This window comes from Podarcis gaigeae (genome assembly GCF_964106915.1).
Source record: "Podarcis gaigeae genome assembly, chromosome: 5".
NCBI lineage: Eukaryota > Metazoa > Chordata > Lepidosauria > Squamata > Lacertidae > Podarcis > Podarcis gaigeae.
This window is the reverse complement of record NC_139681.1, coordinates 24,410,039-24,429,801: the sequence shown is the minus strand read 5'-3', so window position 1 is coordinate 24,429,801 and position 19,763 is coordinate 24,410,039. Positions and strand designations below refer to the sequence as shown.

General features: G+C 41.0%; 1 protein-coding gene across 3 annotated transcripts in view; it reads left to right on the top strand.

Moving 5' to 3' along the window:
- OGDHL (oxoglutarate dehydrogenase L) overlaps positions 1-18,755 on the top strand; it is a 69,852-nt gene extending 51,097 nt beyond the window's left edge. For all 3 annotated transcript variants that reach the window (XM_083740305.1, XM_083740306.1, XM_083740304.1), the window contains exons 17-23: positions 3,840-4,018; positions 4,881-4,952; positions 6,691-6,816; positions 7,362-7,434; positions 11,282-11,445; positions 14,054-14,208; positions 16,471-18,755. In XM_083740305.1, coding sequence (XP_083596431.1) covers positions 3,840-4,018; positions 4,881-4,952; positions 6,691-6,816; positions 7,362-7,434; positions 11,282-11,445; positions 14,054-14,208; positions 16,471-16,594 — 893 coding nt within the window. In that variant the 3' untranslated portion in view covers positions 16,595-18,755. The remainder of the gene's footprint in view (positions 1-3,839; positions 4,019-4,880; positions 4,953-6,690; positions 6,817-7,361; positions 7,435-11,281; positions 11,446-14,053; positions 14,209-16,470) is intronic.
- The last annotated feature ends 1,008 nt before the right edge of the window (positions 18,756-19,763 follow it).

Below are 19,763 nucleotides of genomic sequence, written 5' to 3'. Positions count from 1 at the left end.
TTTTGATTCACGCAATTATGATGAAAACTTTTACCAGCTAGAAGAATTGAAGGTTTCACCTAAGTAATGAAAGATACTTCTTTCATTTTATGGAGTTGTGGTTGTATTTTATAATGTAAGTGTTCAGTCTTAATGTCTTCAGAAAAAGAAATCCTGAAAAACAAGCCTGCAAAATGCAGCTGCAAAAGTGTTCCCTTAGGACTTACATTTACCAGATGCTGTTGCATGCTTTGAATGGCTTCAGTAAATAAATGTCTGTGAATTATACACTTTGATCAAGCTTGGTACGCCAGACTTTGCCCCTCTTTCACATTTCCTCCAAACCCATTTCAGCTTCTGTGCTGTCCATTGCATTCTAACCTAACCTAGCTACCGAAACCTATTTCCACCCTTCCTCATCTGAATCCCTTATGCTTGGAATTCATGGAATTGGACAGATTCATGGGATTGGTCAGCTGGAAGGGATACCAAGGATCATCCAGTCCAACCCCTGCAATGCAGCAATGTTTCCCCCCCAACGTGGGTCTCAAACCCACAACCCTGAGTCTTAAGAGTCTCATGTTCTACCAACTGAGCCATTCCTAACCTCTGTTTCACTATTGACTAACTACTGTCTTTTCCTTTCAGTATCCTGGTATCCTTTTCACAATCTGTGCTTTTCTCTTTCTTGTATTCTCCTGATGAGAAATTTCCTTGATGAATTCCCATCTTTAAGACAGGTCCAAGCAGCTACTGCCTTCTAGTAGTGTGACTATGTGGAAGTCACTTTTCTTCACTCAATTCCATGTGAAGCGCCAATAAGGAGTTCAGGGTTTGAATTAGTGCAAATTCAATATTCTGGAGAACATCCAATACCTTATGGTTATTTGCAAACAGTTCCCTGCTTTATTTTTACCTTCAACTTTGTACTGGACTAGCCATACAACAGGGGTCCCCAATGTTTTTGAGCCTGTGCGCACAATTAGAAATCTAAAACCATTGTAGATACCCCAAGGTACTCGTTTCACAGAATGGAAATTGGTGATGCTCAAAATCTCCCCCAGACGAAACACGTACACCCATCCCAAACAACATACAGACAAAAAAGAGGCAACACCCACCAGAAAAAGGCAACTGTCTCACAAAAAAAAGACAAGACCATTAATCAGAATAAATTGGGAGGAGCAAGAAGCCTCAAGGGACACAGGGTGAAGGGTTCCAGCCCTTTAGCAAACCTTTATGAAAGTTTGATACTTTAGAATGTGCAAAGAAGGTTTCATTTATAATTTCCAAATCTGCCCAGTTGCCCCTTCTCTCTTTCGTTTTTGCAGCACTTAAATTGTAAGGTGTGCTTTTTTCCCATTCTCTGTGCAGCAGAGAATTAAAAATTAAGGACCATACAGATAAATACAACATGTTTCAAAGCACATCCTCATCAGATGATTTTTTAAAAAATTGAAATCTAAATGTTTAAGTAGTGTATTTTTTATTGTTGTTGAAAGGGACAATCTTGTTTTAAGCGCTATGTATTAACAGTGCATCTATCTGCAAATCTGCTTGTCCTCCTCTTCCTGAAATGCTTTGGCAGTTTGGATAGGAGCAGGTAATGGGATATATATTCAGACAACTTACCTGGGAGATCAGGGAACCACGACCCAATACCTTTCCTGCTAGAAACTGCATAGGGCAATATTATTGAATTCCTATTCTTGAGTTATCTTATCTACCAGTGCTGTTGTGGCATCGGTACCCACCATTACTTGAGTGCATACCTCACAACCAGGAAGAGAGCAAGAATTGCCATTCTTAACAATCCTGGAAGCAAGCAGTCAAGAATGAATATTGCTTTTGCCAGCTGACTGGCTGCACAGCTGGTGATGGTTTTTAACCTCTCTTGAGAACAGAGATTCATATGACATGCTGGGTACCCATTCAGTAAGGTGGCATTTGCACATATTTATCTGTGGATTAGATCTAAAGAGCCTCAAGGTGTAAAATCTGGTTGCCAGATTTCAAAAAGTGAAAATCTGGACACAAAAGTTGTTGAGCTTTTTGTTTTGCCTGAAGTTTTTGAGTTATTTTAAAGGAAATTCACCAAAATCTACACTCCCAACATGGGTTGCCATATGTCCAGAATTTCCTGGACATTTCAGCAATTTCCCCCCAGAAGCTGTTTCCAGCTGCCAAGTCCCATCTATGCCTGGGAAATTACAGACGTATAAAAAGGTAAAGAGACCTCTGACCATTAGGTCCAGTCGTAACCGACTCTGGGGTTGCGGCGCTCATCTCACTTTACTGACCAAGGGAGCCAGCGTACAGCTTCTGGGTCATGTGGCCAGCATGACTAAGCCGCTTCTGGTGAACCAGAGCAGTGCATGGAAACGCCATTTACCTTCCTGCCGGAGCGGTACCTATTTATCTACTTGCACTTTGACGTGCTTTCAAACTGCTAGGTTGGCAGGACCTGGGACCGAGCAACGGGAGCTGACCCCATGGCGGGGATTCGAACCGCCGACCTTCTGATCGGCAAGCCCTAGGCTCTGTGGTTTAACCCACAGCACCACCCACATCCCATACAGACGTATAGCAGCCCTATAAACATGTATATATATCTTCTTTGAGGGCAGGACTGTTTCTGCATATAGAACTGTGGTTTTTTTTTATCCATTTGAATGGATCACATCCCCAACAAAAGAAGGGACCAGAGACTGCCTTTTCCAGATTCCTTAAGCGTATGTGATTTGCCTCAGTAGCTTCACACGAGAGTCTCCTACAGGGTGCAATGCATTTCTAGATATCATACCGGTAAATTATCGACCATTCTGCTCACTTGACATCAGTCCATCTGATGTATGTTGATGATTAGGGCTACACGGCATCATTTAAAGTTGCTGCAGGAAGATTTGTCCTCATGCCAATCCAATGACCTAATTAAATGCAAATGATCTTGGGAAAGGGGGTAACATGAGGGGCAAAAGGGGGAGGAGGCATTTTGTCTAACAGGCACTATTAGCTGGAAGCGGTGAAATAAATAAATAAGACCCTGGAGTCAAGGTGGGTCATTAAAAGAGAAACTAGGTTAATATTATATTTAATTATGTTTCTATGAACTCTCTGGCTCTGCTTGAAATCTTGTATTTTGAAACAGCACAACAAAGCAGCATTGTGATTACAGCTATTAAAGCAATTTACCATCAATCTGCCTTAGCTGAGTTGCTGGGCAAGAACTATGATACTTTAGATTTTAGTAAATTCCTGTTCCATTTTTACCCATTATTTAATGCCCTAATCCCTACCACGGAAGAGTTTGCTAAATGGCCGTCCACAACACATAACAAACTACACAGAGGGGAAAATTTTACTCGCTTCCTACGAGAATCCCACATAATATTCCAGATGGACCCAATTGTGTTTCCTGTATGTTAGATTTTAGGAAATATTGCAACATCATCGTGCTGTAAGCTATAACATTTTAAGTGTAATGGAAGTGGCACAACGTATCTTGCCACAACCACTCCACATTTTTAAATGCTACCCAAGCCATTCTGGTATTTGCTTTTTTATTGCAGAATATGGTTTTCTTATGCCTCATTTTTCCTTTTCATCAGTCGTTTGTGATGGTTCCGAAGACTGAGATGCACAAAGTTGTATTGAATCAGTTTTTGACATAGATGTTTTGTATATTCGTATATACTGAAAGTGTTTAATTCTTGGATGCATAAGAGGCATAGTCCTAATTTACTTCATTCTGTAATGCCATTCTGTAATTCAGCTTCAGGATTTATTCTCAATACATTTTGTATAGTCATAACAGAATATAGTGTGTACTGATAATATATTTCCTCTTTCCCCCCTCTTAGGTTTTGAACTTGGCTTTGCTATGTCAAGTCCCAATGCCCTCGTGTGCTGGGAGGCTCAGTTTGGTGACTTCCACAATACAGCACAGTGCATCATTGATCAATTTATCAGCTCGGGACAGGCTAAATGGGTTCGTCACAATGGGATTGTCCTGCTTTTGCCTCATGGAATGGAAGGAATGGTAGGGCTTCCATTGATCAGAATAATAGTTTCCTGTGTGCAACTAATTTCACAATTAGATATATCTAATATTTATTTAAATAAGAAAAAGGAATTGCTGTTACAGGTGTGTATCAGTCGGTATTTCCCGAAGAACAAATGTGTAATGATTGAAAGAGAGAATGCATATAGTGGTTAGGTAAAGGTAAAAGGAGCTGTGGTCTAAACCACTGAGCCCCTTGGGTTTGCCAATGAGAAGGTCAGCGATTCGAATCCCCATGATGGGGTGAGCACCTGTTGCTCTGCCCCAGCTCTGCCAACCTAGCAGTTTGAAAGCACACCAGTGCAAGTAGATAAATAGGTACCGGTGTGGTGGGAAGGTAAATGGCATTTTCACACACTCTGGTTTCCGTCACGGTGTCCCGTTGCACCAGAAGCGGTTTAGTCATGCTGGCCACATGACCCGGAAAGCTGTCTGTGGACAAATGCCAGCTCCATCGGCCTGAAAGCGAGATGAGCACCGTAACCCCATAGTCGCCTTTGACTGGACTTAACCGTCCAGGGGTCCTTTACCCTTTACCTAGTGGTTAATCCCGTACATTTGTACTTGGAAATAAATTCCACTGCATTCAATGAGTTTCAACATCTGAGGAATAGTGTGCATTTATAGGGTGCTCCATTTATACAATAAACATGTTATATTCAGCCATCTATTAAACCTATGTCAGAGAGGGCGGTTATAAAGGCCACAGACAACCACTTCTATCAAACCAACTAAGTTCACATCATCCTGCCCAGTATGGAAATTAATGACAATTATATTTAGGATCTAGATTCTTCCAAGGCATGCCAACTTGTTTTTCTTTACATGATGTAATTCTCAGGGCCCAGAGCATTCTTCAGCCAGGCCAGAGAGATTCCTTCAGATGTGTAATGATGATCCTGATGCCTTTCCAGTAAGTATGTCTATTTTTCCTTCCTACCCAGTCATCTCTCTTCAGGCACCAATAATGATAATGATAATGATAATGATAATGATAATGATAATTTATTTCTACCCCGCCCATCTGGCTGGGTTTCCCCAGCCACTCTGGGCGGTTTTCAACAGAACATTGAAAATGAGGGAGGCTCCCACCATTCCTCCTCAGTGCAGTCCTCCTCAGAACGGACCCTGACACCAGAGCTGGGCATCAGGAGTTGTCCTTTGTTACATCTCAGAGAGGGAGGCTCACCATAGTTGCGGTGAATGACACAACAGTAGGCAGTGAATGACACAACAGACACAACTTAGGCAGCAGGGGCAGCAGCAGCAGGTTTTCCATAGTGTCCAGCAGAGGAAGCAAAGTGTCCACAACTGTTTCTGTCCTGAAACAACCTTTCCCCCTATTTATTCTGGACCCTCCCGGCAAGGGCTGCAACGTGGTCCAGCAATGCCAAGGAACACACTGGTGACTGTCAGATATAGGGCCTATAGGAGCTGCAGCATTGTTGAACATAGGACCTTCTGTCTGCCAGACATGTCCCATGCTGAAGGAAAATGGGGTGGGAATGAGAATTATTTATTATTATTATTATTATTATTATTATTATTATTATTATTATTTATGTATTTATTTATTTATTTATTTATTTATACCCAGCACATCAGGCTAGGTTTCACCAACCATTCTGGGCGGCTCCCAACAGAATATTAAAAACATGATAAAACATCAAACATCAAAAACTCCCCTAAACAGGATTGCTTTCAGAAGACATTTAGAAGACATCTAAAGTCAGATAGTTTTTTATTTCCTTGACATCTGATGGAAGGGCGTTCCACAGGGAGGATGCCACTACCGAGGAGGCCCTCTGCCTGGTTCCCTGTAACCTCACTTCTTGCAGTGAGGGAACTGCCAGAAGGCCCTTGGAGCTGGACCTCAGTGTCCAGACTGAACGATGGGGGTGGAGACGCTCCTTCACCTTGTAAAGTATGGTACGCACATTTGAAACTATATTTCATTGAGTTTATTAAGAAATGGTGCACTCTCCTCTGCCTATTTAGCCTGATAGGGTCAAATTTAGGCTACCAAGGTAACATTTATAGCAGTCTTAGTATGTTCTGTAGGTTTGCCTGACCTAGACAGGGTTGTGGTAAAAGTTAACTCTTGAATGGTTGTGTTTCCTATGCTGAAGTAGACTGTGGTGATGTGTTTACAGACCTTTGTCTAATTTCCTTTGTTCTTATCAAAGTGTAAAAATGGTGGTAAATGGAGGACTTGGTTTGCAAGCCAAACCATGGTTTAGCATGAGTGCACAAGCGTTCAGGCGATTGGAAAGGAAGCTGAGACTGTTATGTTCCTCCTTGGCTATTCTGTTGTGTTGAGTTAAGCCATGGCTCAATGTGTCGCCCAAACCTGGGCTCATGGTTTAGCTCTCTTGGACACACCATGAACCAGAAACCATAGGGCTAACTTTGCTTATAGCTTGTGGATAGCATAGCCCAGAGAGAGCTAAATCAATTGGATTTGGATGACTTGTTAAACCAAATCATGTGTAGCACAGTTGCAGGATGACTGGGGAGAAGCAGAGCTGCCACATTCTCCTTCCAGAGTCTACATATTCACCTATTTACACTAAGCCATGGTTCGGCTTAGTAAGATGTGCAAACCTGGCTAATGGCTTCCTTTCTAATGCCCATAATCTGCCTTTGTTCAGGAATTTGAAGATGATTTTGCCGTTTCCCAACTCTATGAATGCAACTGGATTGTGGTGAACTGTTCAACTCCAGCCAGTTACTTCCATGTTCTCCGAAGGCAGCTCTTGTTGCCATTTAGGAAACCTGTAAGTAGTGACATTTGAGTGCTTTTGTACTAATTAAAAGTATTTCAGTCTTTTCTGTAAAAAATAATGAAGTATGGACGATAGAAGACTAGGCCTGTACTGTAGAAAGTGGGTTTAAATTTAATTATAGTTAAAAATTTAAAGAGCCCAATTGCTTATTTTAGGAAACTTCTAGAATATTCAAGATTGTTTCAGAAAGTCATACTGCAATTTGTTTAGATATAGGTATGCCACACAACAAACCCCTGCCCCACTGAGACAAACTATTTTGGCTTTGTCCATTACTGATTTATGTACAGTAAAGTACTTTTTAGACATCAGAGGGATTAGGGCAGGCAGAGGCATCCAAGGACAGCAGACTGCTCAAATCTCAATGAATTTTATTAAAACTTAAGACCCTTTAGATAGGGGTGCTTCTACCCTAGTTCATCTCCAGGCACTGAGCCCATTGCTTTTTTGTATGGAAGTCAAATTCTTTGCTTGTGAGAAGTAATCTGACTCAATAAAGCCAACATTTTACAATTATTATACCACCTGTTTTACAGCTGATTATTTTCACACCAAAGTCCTTGCTGAGACATCCTGAAGCAAAATCCAGCTTTGATGAAATGGTGTCAGGTAGGTTCACTTATGTATGTTTTGTTTTGAAACATTTTAACCCCCTTTTCCCCCTTCATGGATCACTGCCTTGCCGTGGCGAAGGGGCTTGAAGAACTCAGAGAAGCTATGAACTATGCCGAGCAGGGCACCCAAGATGAACAGGTCATAGTGGAGAGTTTTGACCAAACGTGATCCACCTGGAGGAGGAACCGGCAAGCCACTCCAGTATCCCTGCCAAGAAAACTCCATGGACAAAGACAACAGGCATATAAAAGATATGATGCTGGAAGATGAGCCCCTCAGGTCGGAAGGCGTCCAACATGCTACTGGGGAAGAGCGGAGGGCAAGTACAAGTAGATCCAGAGCTGATGAAGCGGCTGGGCCAAAGCCGAAAGGACGCTCAGTTGCGGATATGCCTGGAAGCGAAAGGAAAGTCCAATGCTGTAAAGAAAAATATTGCATAGGAACCTGGAATGTAAGAACCATGAACCTGGGTAAGTTGGAGGTGGTCAAAAATGAGATGGCAAGAATAAATATTGACATCCTGGGCATCAGTGAACTAAAATGGACGGGAATGGGTGAATTCAGTTCGGATGACCATCATATCTACTACTGTGGGCAAGAAACCCATAAAAGAAATGGAGTGGCCCTCATAGTCAACAAAAGAGTGGCGAAAGCTGTACTGGGATGCAATCTCAAAAATGATAGAATGATCTCGATACGAATCCAAGGCAGACCTTTTAACATCACAGTAATCCAAGTTTATGCACCAACTACTTGTGCTGAAGAAACTGAAATTGACCAATTCTATGAAGACTTACAAGACCTTATAGAAGTGACACCAAAGAAGGATGTTCTTCTCATTATAGGGGATTGGAATGCTAAAGTAGGGAGTCAAGAGATAAAAGGAACAACTGGCAAGTTTGGACTTGGAGATCAAAACGAAGCAGGGCAAAGGCTAATAGAGTTCTGTCAAGAGAACAAGCTGGTCATCACAAACACGCTTTTCCAACAACACAAGAGACGACTCTACACATGGACATCACCAGATGGGCAGCATCGAAATCAGATTGATTATATTCTCTGCAGCCAAAGATGGAGAAGCTCTATACAGTCAGCAAAAACAAGACCTGGAGCTGACTGTGGCTCAGATCATCAGCTTCTTATAGCAAAATTCAAGCTTAAACTGAAGAAAGTAGGAAAAACCACTGGGCCGGTAAGATACAATCTAAGTCAAATCCCTTATGAATACACAGTGGAAGTGAGGAACAGGTTTAAGGATTTAGATTTGGTGGACAGAATGCCTGAAGAACTATGGATGGAGGCTCGTAACATTATACAGGAGGCAGCAACGAAAACCATCCCAATGAAAAGGAAATGCAAGAAAGCAAAGTGGCTGTCCAATGAGGCCTTACAAATAGCGGGGGAGAGAAGGCAAGCAAAATGCGAGGGAGATGGTGAAAGATACAGGAAATTGAATGCAGATTTCCAAAGAATAGCAAGGAGAGACAAGAAGACCTTCTTAAACGAGCAATGCAAAGAAATAGAGGAAAGCAATAGAATGGGAAGAACCAGAGATCTGTTCAAGAAAATTGGAGATATGAAAGGAACATTTCGTACAAAGATTTCCACAATAAAGGACAAAAGTGGAAAGGACCTAACAGAAGCAGAAGACATCAAGAAGAGGTGGCAAGAATACACAGAGGAATTATACCAGAAAGAAATGGATGTCTCGTATACCCCAGGTAGTGTGGTTGCTGACCTTGAGCCAGACATCCTGGAAAGTGAAGTCAAATGGGCCTTAGAAAGCACTGCAAATAACAAGGCCAGTGGAAGTGATGGCATTCCAGCTGAACTATTTAAAATTTTAAAAGATGATGCTGTTAAGGTGCTACACTCAATATGCCAGCAAGTTTGGAAAACTCAGCAGTGGCCAGAGGATTGGAGAAGATCAGTCTACATCCCAATCCCAAAGAAGGGCAGTGCCAAAGAATGCTCCAACTACCGCACAATTGCACTCATTTCACACGCTAGCAAGGTTATGCTTAAAATTCTACAAGGAAGGCTCAAGCAGTATGTGGACCGAGAACTCCCAGAAGTGCAAGCTGGATTTAGAAGAGGCAGAGGAACCAGAGACCAAATTGCAAACATGCGCTGGATTATGGAGAAAGCTAGAGAGTTCCAGAAAGACATCTACTTCTGCTTCATTGACTATGCAAAAGCTTTTGACTGTGTCGACCACGGCAAACTATGGCAAGTTCTTAAAGAAATGGGAGTGCCAGATCACCTCATCTGTCTCCTGAGAAATCTCTATGTGGGACAAGAAGCTACAGTTAGAACTGGATATGGAACAACTGATTGGTTCAAAATTGGGAAAGGAGTACGACAAGGCTGTATTTTGTCTCCCTGCTTATTTAACTTATATGCAGAATTCATCATGCGAAAGGCTGGGCTGGATGAATCCCTAGCCGGAATTAAGATTGCCGGAAGAAATATCAACAACCTCAGATATGCAGATGACACAACCTTGATGGCAGAAAGTGAGGAGGAATTAAAGAACCTTTTAATGAGGGTGAAAGAGGAGAGCGCAAAATATGGTCTGAAGCTCAACATCAAAAAAACGAAGATCATGGCCACTGGTCCCATCACCTCCTGGCAAATAGAAGGGGAAGAAATGGAGGTAGTGAGAGATTTTACTTTTTTGGGCTCAATGATCACTGCAGATGGTGACAGCAGCCACGAAATTAAAAGACGCCTGCTTCTTGGGAGAAGGGCAATGACAGGCCTAGACAGCATCTTGAGAAGTAGAGACATCACCTTGCCAACAAAGGTTCGTATAGTTAAAGCTATGGTTTTCCCAGTAGTGATGTATGGAAGTGAGAGCTGGACCATAAAGAAGGCTGATCGCCGAAGAATTGATGCTTTTGAATTATGGTGCTGGAGGAGACTCTTGAGAGTCCCATGGACTGCAAGAAGATCAAACCTCTCCATACTGAAGGAAATCAACCCTGAGTGCTCACTGGAAGGACAGATTGTGAAGCTGAGGCTCCAGTACTTTGGCCACCTCATGAGAAGAGAAGACTCCCTGGAGAAGACCCTGATGTTGGGAAAGATGGAGGGCACAAGGAGAAGGGGACGGCAGAGGACGAGATGGTTGGATAGTGTTTTCGAGGTTACCAGCATGAGTTTGAGCAAACTGCGGGAGGCAGTGGAGGACAGAGGTGCCTGGCGTTCTCTGGTCCATGGGGTCACGAAGAGTCGGACACGACTAAACGACTAAACAACAACAACAACAACCCCCTTTTCGGTCATGAGATCCAACACTCCCCGCCTTACATTACGTTGTTGGCATGGGAGTACTACGTTTGTGGCATGGAGACCCTTCCGTGGGAAGAAAATAGCAAAAACACAGTAGAATAGCTGCAAATGGATCCGCGATTGCTGGGGGAACTAATTTGTGATGTCAACTTGTCAGCCAAGATAAGGTGCTCATGGTCTTCACTGATACAAAGCAAATCTCGTATTTTTTCTTAAAATTATATTAGTTATAACAATGATTGTTGTTCCTCTGCCTGTTCAGAATATTATTGAATTTAAGAATTACAGAACCAATACAAGTACATGAGAGTTGGGGAAAATTGCCACGGAGAACCAGTTGTGTTTCATGAAGGCAGTCATTTTCTCTGTTTAATTACTAGAGAGTGGCAATATCCCTAAGTTATGGTGAGAATGGAAACTATGGAAGGAGGGAAAGAAGGCTTTCTAATCCAAGGAATATACCAAAAATTACTTCTATTTTTGAGAAATCCTCTAGGGTTGATCAGAGTAGGCACCTTGTAGTAAAACACTTTTGTTGTGCATCTAGGTACCAGCTTCAGGCGTGTGATCCCTGAAGAAGGACCTGCAGCTGAAGCTCCCGGAGAGGTCAAGCGGGTGATTTTCTGTACTGGGAAGGTATACTATGATCTTGTTAGAGAAAGAAAGAACCAGGATTTGGAGAAGGAGGTGGCTATAACCAGATTGGAACAGGTAAAGCAAAGAGAGAACTTGTTGTGCGCATTATTTTTAAAATGTACATGTCTGTGAAGTACACATAATAACCTTTCTCATGCTGAATCTGTTGTTAATCTGATATGAGATACACACATGGTGGAAGTTGCTCCCAGTACCAGTCATCACATGGAAGCAACCTAAGGTCAATGGTGTAAAGGCAATATATTCTGAACAAACAGCAAAATTAATTGTTAATAATGTATTGACAGATGATATTGCTATAACCAAGGGTACAAGACAAGGGTGTCCCTTATCACCATTGTTATTCATATCGGTCCTGGAAGTCCTGTTGAGTGCGTTAAGAAGTAATGATTTGATAAAAGGTGTGACAGTTGGTTGTAAGGAATATAAGGTAAAAGCCTTCGCTGATGATTTGGTTATAACAATAGAAGACCCTATCAAAAGTGTTAGCCAAGTGTTAGAAGAGATAGAGAAATTCGGACAAGTTGCCAGATTCAAATTAAATAAGACTAAAACGAAAATAATGGTTAAAAATATGGACCAAGAGATAATAGAAAGAATTCAGCAACAAACAGATATGGAAGTGGTTAAGAAAGTTAAATATCTTGGGATTATATTAACTCCCAAGTGTATTGATCTTTTTCAAAATAATTATGTACCAGTTTGGAACAAGATTAGGAAGGACCTGGAAGTGTGGGGAAGAATGAAGTTGTCATTTTGGGGAAGAATTGCAACGGTAAAAATGAATGTGCTACCAAAAATGTTGTTTTTATTTCAGTCAATACCAATAATTAAAGGTGTTACGATATTTAAAGAATGACAAAGAGTATTATCAAGATATGTCTGGCAGGGCAAGAAGCCTAGAATAAAATTTAAGATTTTAACGGATGCAAAAGATAGAGGAGGCTTTGCCCTGCCAGACCTAAAGCTATATTTTGAGGCTGCATGTCTTTGCTGGGTGAAAGTTACTTCAGCAAAGTCAGACTAACGGTTCATCTAGTTCAGTGCTGCCTTACACTGACTGGTAGCCTCTCTCCAGGGTTTAAGCAGGGAGTTTTTACCAAGCCTACCTGATGATGTGGCAGCTTGAACAAGGGGCCTTAAACCTAGACATGTAAAGCAAATGTTGTGCCATTGAGTGACAGCCCATCCTGTTGACACTTTTTGGTGTCAAAGTAACAAAAACTTGAAGAGTTCTGTTTTTTAAAATAAATGAAACACGAGGTGTTTCGATTTGGTGAGTGGAGCATAAGATTATGTAGAATAACTGGACTGTAATCTTACCTGATGGGAATTGACTAGGCAAATTATGAACCCCATTCTGTATTTATAAAATGTAAATATTTAGTGATCTGCTGCCTTCATAAGGGTATTCTAATGCTGCTTTTCACAAGAGATGCTTAAAACTGTTTTCCCATTTCCTTCATCTGAAAATGGAAAAATAAATAAATTACTGTATTGACCAAAATGAACATTTGATTTTAAAAATGGTAGTTTCCCACTTTCTGCCTTCTCAGCATTAACAGGTAGTGCATTGCAAATGAAAGTGCTTTTGGCATCACTTTTGATCTGAGGATTCTCGTGATGAGGATTCTCAAGATGACATCCAAACACTGCATGCCATTGTGACATGCTTTTGGTTCCTTTTGATGTGAGCAGGAATGTATCTAAGTCCAAGAAGAACAGTAGGATTACTCAACAAATGTAGAGCCTGGGCAGAATATATCATTTACAGAAAGCAACATGTTCTTTTCTTTGCTGTGACTGTATTGTATAATTCTTTTTAATCAAAATTATATTTTTTTTAAACCCAGCAATGTCATATATACTCATATTGGTAAATTTTCATATGTTCATATTAACTAGTTGGATTCTGCCCCATGTATAAAAAGGTAGGCACAGTTAAGACTCATTGATCTGAAATGAAAGTTTAAACATGGTCAGTGCCACTCTTTTGCCAAGACAAGGAGACCTGAAAGTGCTTAGCATTGACTAGATTGTGTCTATAAGTATTCATGTGAGTGAAATAAAAAGTACATTTATGATGAAAGTGGCAGTATATGTATTGTCTGTCGGACAAATGACAGTACTCGCACCAGCTTCAGAAATTTGCAGCAGAAGTGAAATACAGGCAACTCTCAACTTTCTTGGGAATAGCCTGTAAAGCCAAAATCAGATTTAGTCAAAAAACATTGGGTTCACTGGAGGGTTGGATTGCCAAAGTGTTTTTCCTTGTATGCCCACCCGCTCCCTTTCTGCTTTATTATTATTATTATTATTATTATTATTATTATTATTATTTTACATTTTTTTGCGAAGCACGTAAAACTGAGTGCACACAAATTAAATATGTTTAGCTTGTGAGTTATCTGCATATACTTGCTAACTGTTCTTGCCGTCACCATTGTAACTGTTGTGTGTGGGTCAGATTGGGATATTAGAACATTCCTTACATACTAATTTGGAGAGATTCCTTTTTTGAAATGTGCCACACTCACTGAGAGCGGTAGACGATATCCTCATGTGTTTGAGGAATAAAGATGTGTCGGCTGTGTACGTAGTGGGGACCTGTTACCATGCCAGAAATTTCTATATTTCATAATATCTTCCCTTTCCCTTCTAGATCTCCCCTTTCCCTTTCGACTTGCTAAAATCGGAAATTGAGAAGTATGCTAAAGCTGATCTTGTCTGGTGTCAAGAAGAACACAAGAACATAGGCTACTACGACTACGTCAAACCTCGTTTCCGCACCATTGTGAACCATATTCGACCCATATGGTAGGATGCTTGCAGCGGTTTTCTTTTCATTCAGGGCTGCTGCCCCCTTTTGTTTTTGTTTTTGCTTTTGGTGCATTGCAAAGAACATATGAATTAAGAAGTTGAAGATGAAGCCTTGATATTTCCATCTGGGCTGTTGGGCTGTACTCTGGCTGGCAATGGCTTCAGTGGCAACTTTTCCTAGCCAGGCTTCCTGGGATAAAAAAATTGAGATGCTGGACTGGTCTGGGACCTGCTGCATGCATAGCACTGCCTGTGTCCCTTTTGTAGGCTGCTTCTCTGCCTCTTTCAGATATACCATACTTTTCCGTCTATAAGATGCCCCCATGTATAAAACTATTTTGGGGAACCCAAAATTAAGAAAATGGGGGGAGGTGGCACAGAGTTACTGAGCTTTTTTTGTGGAGGATTGCCCAAAGTTGTTGAATTTTTTTTTTTGGGGGGGGGGGGAGTTACCCAGGGTTGTTGAGCTTTTTTTGGGGGGGGGTGTCGAAAATCACTCACCCACATGCATCGCGAAAACCACTTCCCATGAAGAAATAAAGAAAATATTAAGAATATCATATAGTAAAAAGCCAGAGGCATTTCTCTTAGGAATTTTAAATGACGATATTCCAAAAGACAAAACTATATTTTTCTTATACACAACGTCTGCAGCAAGAATCCTGGTGGCTAAGTATTGGAAAGGGAATCAGTTACCCACTAGGGGAGAGTGGTTATGTAAGCTTTAAGAATACTTAGAATTAGCCAAATTGACAGACATAATAAGACAAAAACCAAAAAGTGAAGTAAAAAAAAGAATGGGAGTGCCTAAATGAATACCTCAAAAGTCAAGGTTCGAGGACAGAAATCTGGCTGCGTCTGGAATAACCTTGTGAAGTGAAAGGATAAGAAAGAGGGATTTATCTCGAGATGATAAGGAAAACAAGAAAACAGGAAGACACAATGAGAGATAAAGGAGGTGCTGTGAGATTGGTGGAAGTCAGTGTCTTGTTGTTGTTTTAGTGTTTTAATGTTTATAGTATTAACTTGTAAGATATGGATTTGGTTGGTTTTTTTTTTTAGTTGTTGCTTTCTTTAGTATTCGAATGTTGGTTTTTGTGTGTTGTGTATTGTTATTTTTTAATATTTTTCGTGTTATTGTTGTGTGGAAAATACTAATAAAATTTATTTAAAAAATAACATAACAACAAAATCCACTTCCCATCTGTCCCATCGCCAGCAGAACCTGCCAATTGCCTGCCCAACTGCATCAGCCATTGATGCAGCAACCAATAACACACACAATAGCTGCTGACAGCCGTAGCAGCAACCAATCAAACATCCACCCTATGCACTACCCATGTATAAGATGACCCCACTTTTTAGCATGAGTTTTAAAGAAAAAAACCACATAGTCTTATACACGGAAAAGTGTGGTATGTGAACTTCCTATAGAACCTTGAGGTGTTGCACTCAAACTATGTATGTGAGTCTGCTTGAAACGCCCGTCTACCAATTTATTTATTTCTACTGCCTGACTTTAAAAGAGCAAGTATGACAGGCGCCTTCAGATCCGCAGGACTTGCAATCTGAAACAAAGAAAGGGGGAAATGGAAAAGAGGGTACGCAGAGAAAGAATATGGTCATGACAATTATGCACACTTAGTTACTGTAAGGCATACTCATTGGGGGGGACGGGACACCCAGAAAAGGTGTTTTGAAATAAGGGAGGTGGTTGCACAGAGGCATTCTGAGAGGCAGGCCCCGGCATACTGGACAGCATGGGGAAATGGACACAGTATTCAGGAAATGGGAGGCTTTTGGACTGGTCGAGCTAGATAAAATCACAGAGAGGGAACATAAGAACCGAGAGAGACAAGGCAACAACTGATGGTGAGGGGAAGTTTGTGCAGGATCTTGGAGGGAAACAGAAACCAGAAAAAGGATTTAAGTAGGAGAGTACCAGTGAAGTTTCAATAAAGCAAGCATCTTACACATGAACAACTATTTGAGGAGTCACTCACAATGGAATTCATGAAGCTTAACAGTACAGGTTGGCTGAAATAGTTTTCCTCACATAATAAGTGGATAGTCTAAGGAAGTAAGCCTAGCCCGTGGCAAATAGTAACTAGAATCCTATACATATAAGTAACGGTCTGTAGAAAGTATCTAATATAAGAGGTGACTAATGTAAGAGGTGTTTATTATCAGTGTGTCTCTGCTTCAAAAAACGTCACATCTCATTTCTATCATTTGCCTCCTTGTCTCTTCTGCTTCAAGGTATGTCGGCCGTGAACCAGCTGCTGCTCCAGCAACTGGTAACAAGAACACGCATCTCGTGTCACTCAGAAGGTTTTTGGACACAGCTTTCAACCTGGAGGCATTTGAAGGAAAGATGTTTTGATTGCAACGTTGTGGCCCATTATCTCCGTATGTAGTATAGTATGTATGTATTTAGGGAAGGCCATGACCATAACATGAAATAAAATTCAGCAGGGAAAGACTTCTTGGGATTTTTTTTGAGGTTGGCTTTTTCAAAGACCTATTTTTAAGCTTGGCTCTTCTAAACCACTGTGTGTATGTCGCAAATGCTAAGGGTTCCTCTTAATTCTCATCCGGTCAATGTGGTTCTGTTGATTACATCACAGCTACCTCTTGTTAAGGAGATGGAAGAAACAATTATTTTGCTTTAAGTGTGGGAATATTCAAGAAAACTGGTGTGCATATTTTAATGGTATTTCCTTACATCAGATACTAATTTCTCTTTTACTGCAGGCTGTATAAATGGTCTCATACAGTTCAAATGAGCAACATTTTTCATACAGATTCCACCCCACCCTGCCCCCAACCATTCTTTGCTGAATTCTCACATATCTGAATGCAGCAAACAATTTAGCAGGCTTGCTTTCCATTTAGCCATCGGAACTGGGACACAAAACACATGGTACTGTTTCCTCTCCCTGTTAAGTGCTGGGGGGAGTTAGTGAGAGCATGTAGGAACCCCAACAAGAGCTGCTGCTGTGCTTACACTGGAGTTTGACATATTTCTTATGGCAAAAAATGTGATCATTGCCCTTCAAAGTTGGTGGGGCAATTGCAGATGCCATTATAGTTCATGTTGAGATCCCTGCTGCTCCTTCCGGATTTACCACGCAATGAGGAAGTCTCCTTTGTTGTTTAAAAATCACAAGGTATGTTTTGAATAAGTTACTGGGGGGAAACTGAGCAGATCTGGCACTAACTGGCTGTTTCTGATCAACTCTGGGCATTCTTGAAGCTCTGTACACTGCAGAATAGTTGAAATTATCAATGCAGTGGATAGGCGTAACAGCTGAGCTTTCTAAACAAGGGTTACAGTTCTGGTTTGTTTTACTCTCACAGGATCTAAAATATATTGGAATTTTGCTTTGCATTATTTAACTCTAAATGGCATTGGTTAACTAGCTAGGCTGTGATCCTGTGCACAGTTACATGGAACTGAGCAGCATTGAGCACAATATAACTTCTCAGTGAACATACTTAGGGTTGTGTTGTAAGTAGCCCCAAGGCACAGCATTTTGAGCTTTTTTATAAACAAGAATTTTAAAGGGAAGAAGGATGCTGTCTAAATAATAATAGGTCTATATATTTTGCTCTGTTTTTACAAGGAAGGCCATCTCGGTATAACTTGAAATATTTTCTGTCTCCTTTTGAGTGATAAATGCTCTTGTGGCTGGGAACGCACAAATTCAGAGAACAGAATTAACATAGACATAAAAAGTAGGAAATGGCAGGCTTCCATTTTCATTGCTGTTTGCGGACTGTAGCATTATATTTTAAAAAATAAATTCTATCCGAGAATGTGAAAAATAAGCTGTGGAATATAATGTCTGTTTTCTTTATGGTTGTTTTTTGACAGCTTATCCCCTGGGAATTGGTATTAGCATCCCATTCACAAAAATGCTGGCATCTTGCAGATCTTCTTTCCTGTATTTTTCTCTTCCTCTGTGTTCTCTATATTTTGACTTGAAGTCTGTAGAATTTAATACAGTGAAAGGAACTAGCCTGTTTGGGTACAGGTTTTTAAAGAAATGTGTTCTATTTTATTTTTTCCAAAAAGTTGATTACTGTTGGCACTGGTGAAAGAGAAGATGAAGTAATTAGAACATGTTAACAAAACTGTTCATACTTCTGGCAAACTCAAAACAAAGCTAGTTTCATTCATTTACCAAAACTAGTGAGCCATTGTCTTTATATATCCGTAACAGCAGCAAAGCTCTAATTTCTCTAGAGAAATTACATGTTTTGAAATCTTAGGTTACTTACTTCCCATTATAGAGATCTTTACATCACTTGGTGTATATTTCATAATTTATAAGTGTCATTTACCTCAAATCGGCTGACAAGTATAAGGAGGTTTTTCCTATGTAGCCCATTTTTCTCCCAGAAAATCACTCTGTGTTAGTGTGTCTCTTCTAGTATTTTCAGAAACTTTATGAAATTCACTGGCTTGCTTATTATTTTGCATTGTGGCTTTCGTGCCTAAGACACCATGAATGAGTGAAAAATAAAATGTATGCAGAAAAGAGAAATGTCTTGTGTGTTTCTTGTTTTTAGTTGGAAAGGGGTCCCTCAATTCAGCAAAAAGAACAGTATTCTTAGGTGACAATTCTATCTAAGCCTTCCATTAAACTCAACAGGACTTATTTTTGAGAAAACATGTATAGGGTTTACTGACAGTCATCAACTAACATTTATTCAGAGTAAAAAAGATAAAGGGACCCCTGACCATTAGGTCCAGTCATGACCGACTCTGGGGTCGCGGCGCTCATCTCGCTTTATTGGCCGAGGGAGCTGATGTACAGCTTCTGGGTCATGTGGCCAGCATGACTAAGCTGCTTCTGGCGAACCAGAGCAGTGCACGGAAACACTGTTTACCTTCCTGCCAGAGCGGTACCTATTTATCTACTTGCACTTTGACGTGCTTTCAAACCGCTAGGTTGGCAGGAGCAGGGACCGAGCAACGGGAGCTCACCCCGTCATGGGGATTCGAACCCCCAACCTTCTGATCAGCAAGTCCTAGGCTCTGTGGTTTAACCACAGCGCCACCCGTGCCCCCCTTATTCAGAGTAAATTTGATGAAATTAATTGTAGAATTGTAGAGTTGGAAAGGCCCCAGAGGATCATCTGGTCCAACCCCCTGCAATGCAGGAATTACAACTAAAGCACCCATGACAGATGGCCATTCAACATCTGCTTAAAAATCTCCAGTGAAGGAGAGTCCACCAGCTTCTGAAGGAGTCCGTTCCACTGTCGAATAGCTCTTACCATCAGAAAATTATCCCTGTTGTTTAATCAGAACCAACATTCCTGTAACTTGATGCCATTCATTTGGGTCCTACCCTCCGGAGCAGGAGAAAACAAGCTTGCTCCAACTTCCATGTGACAGCCCTTTAGATATTTGAAGATGGCAATCATAGCTCCTCTCGGACTCCTCTTTTCTAGGCTATATATACCCACTTCCTTAACCGTTCCTCATAAGGCTTGGTTTCCAGACCCTTACTCATCTAGCTTGCCCTCTGCACACATCTGAG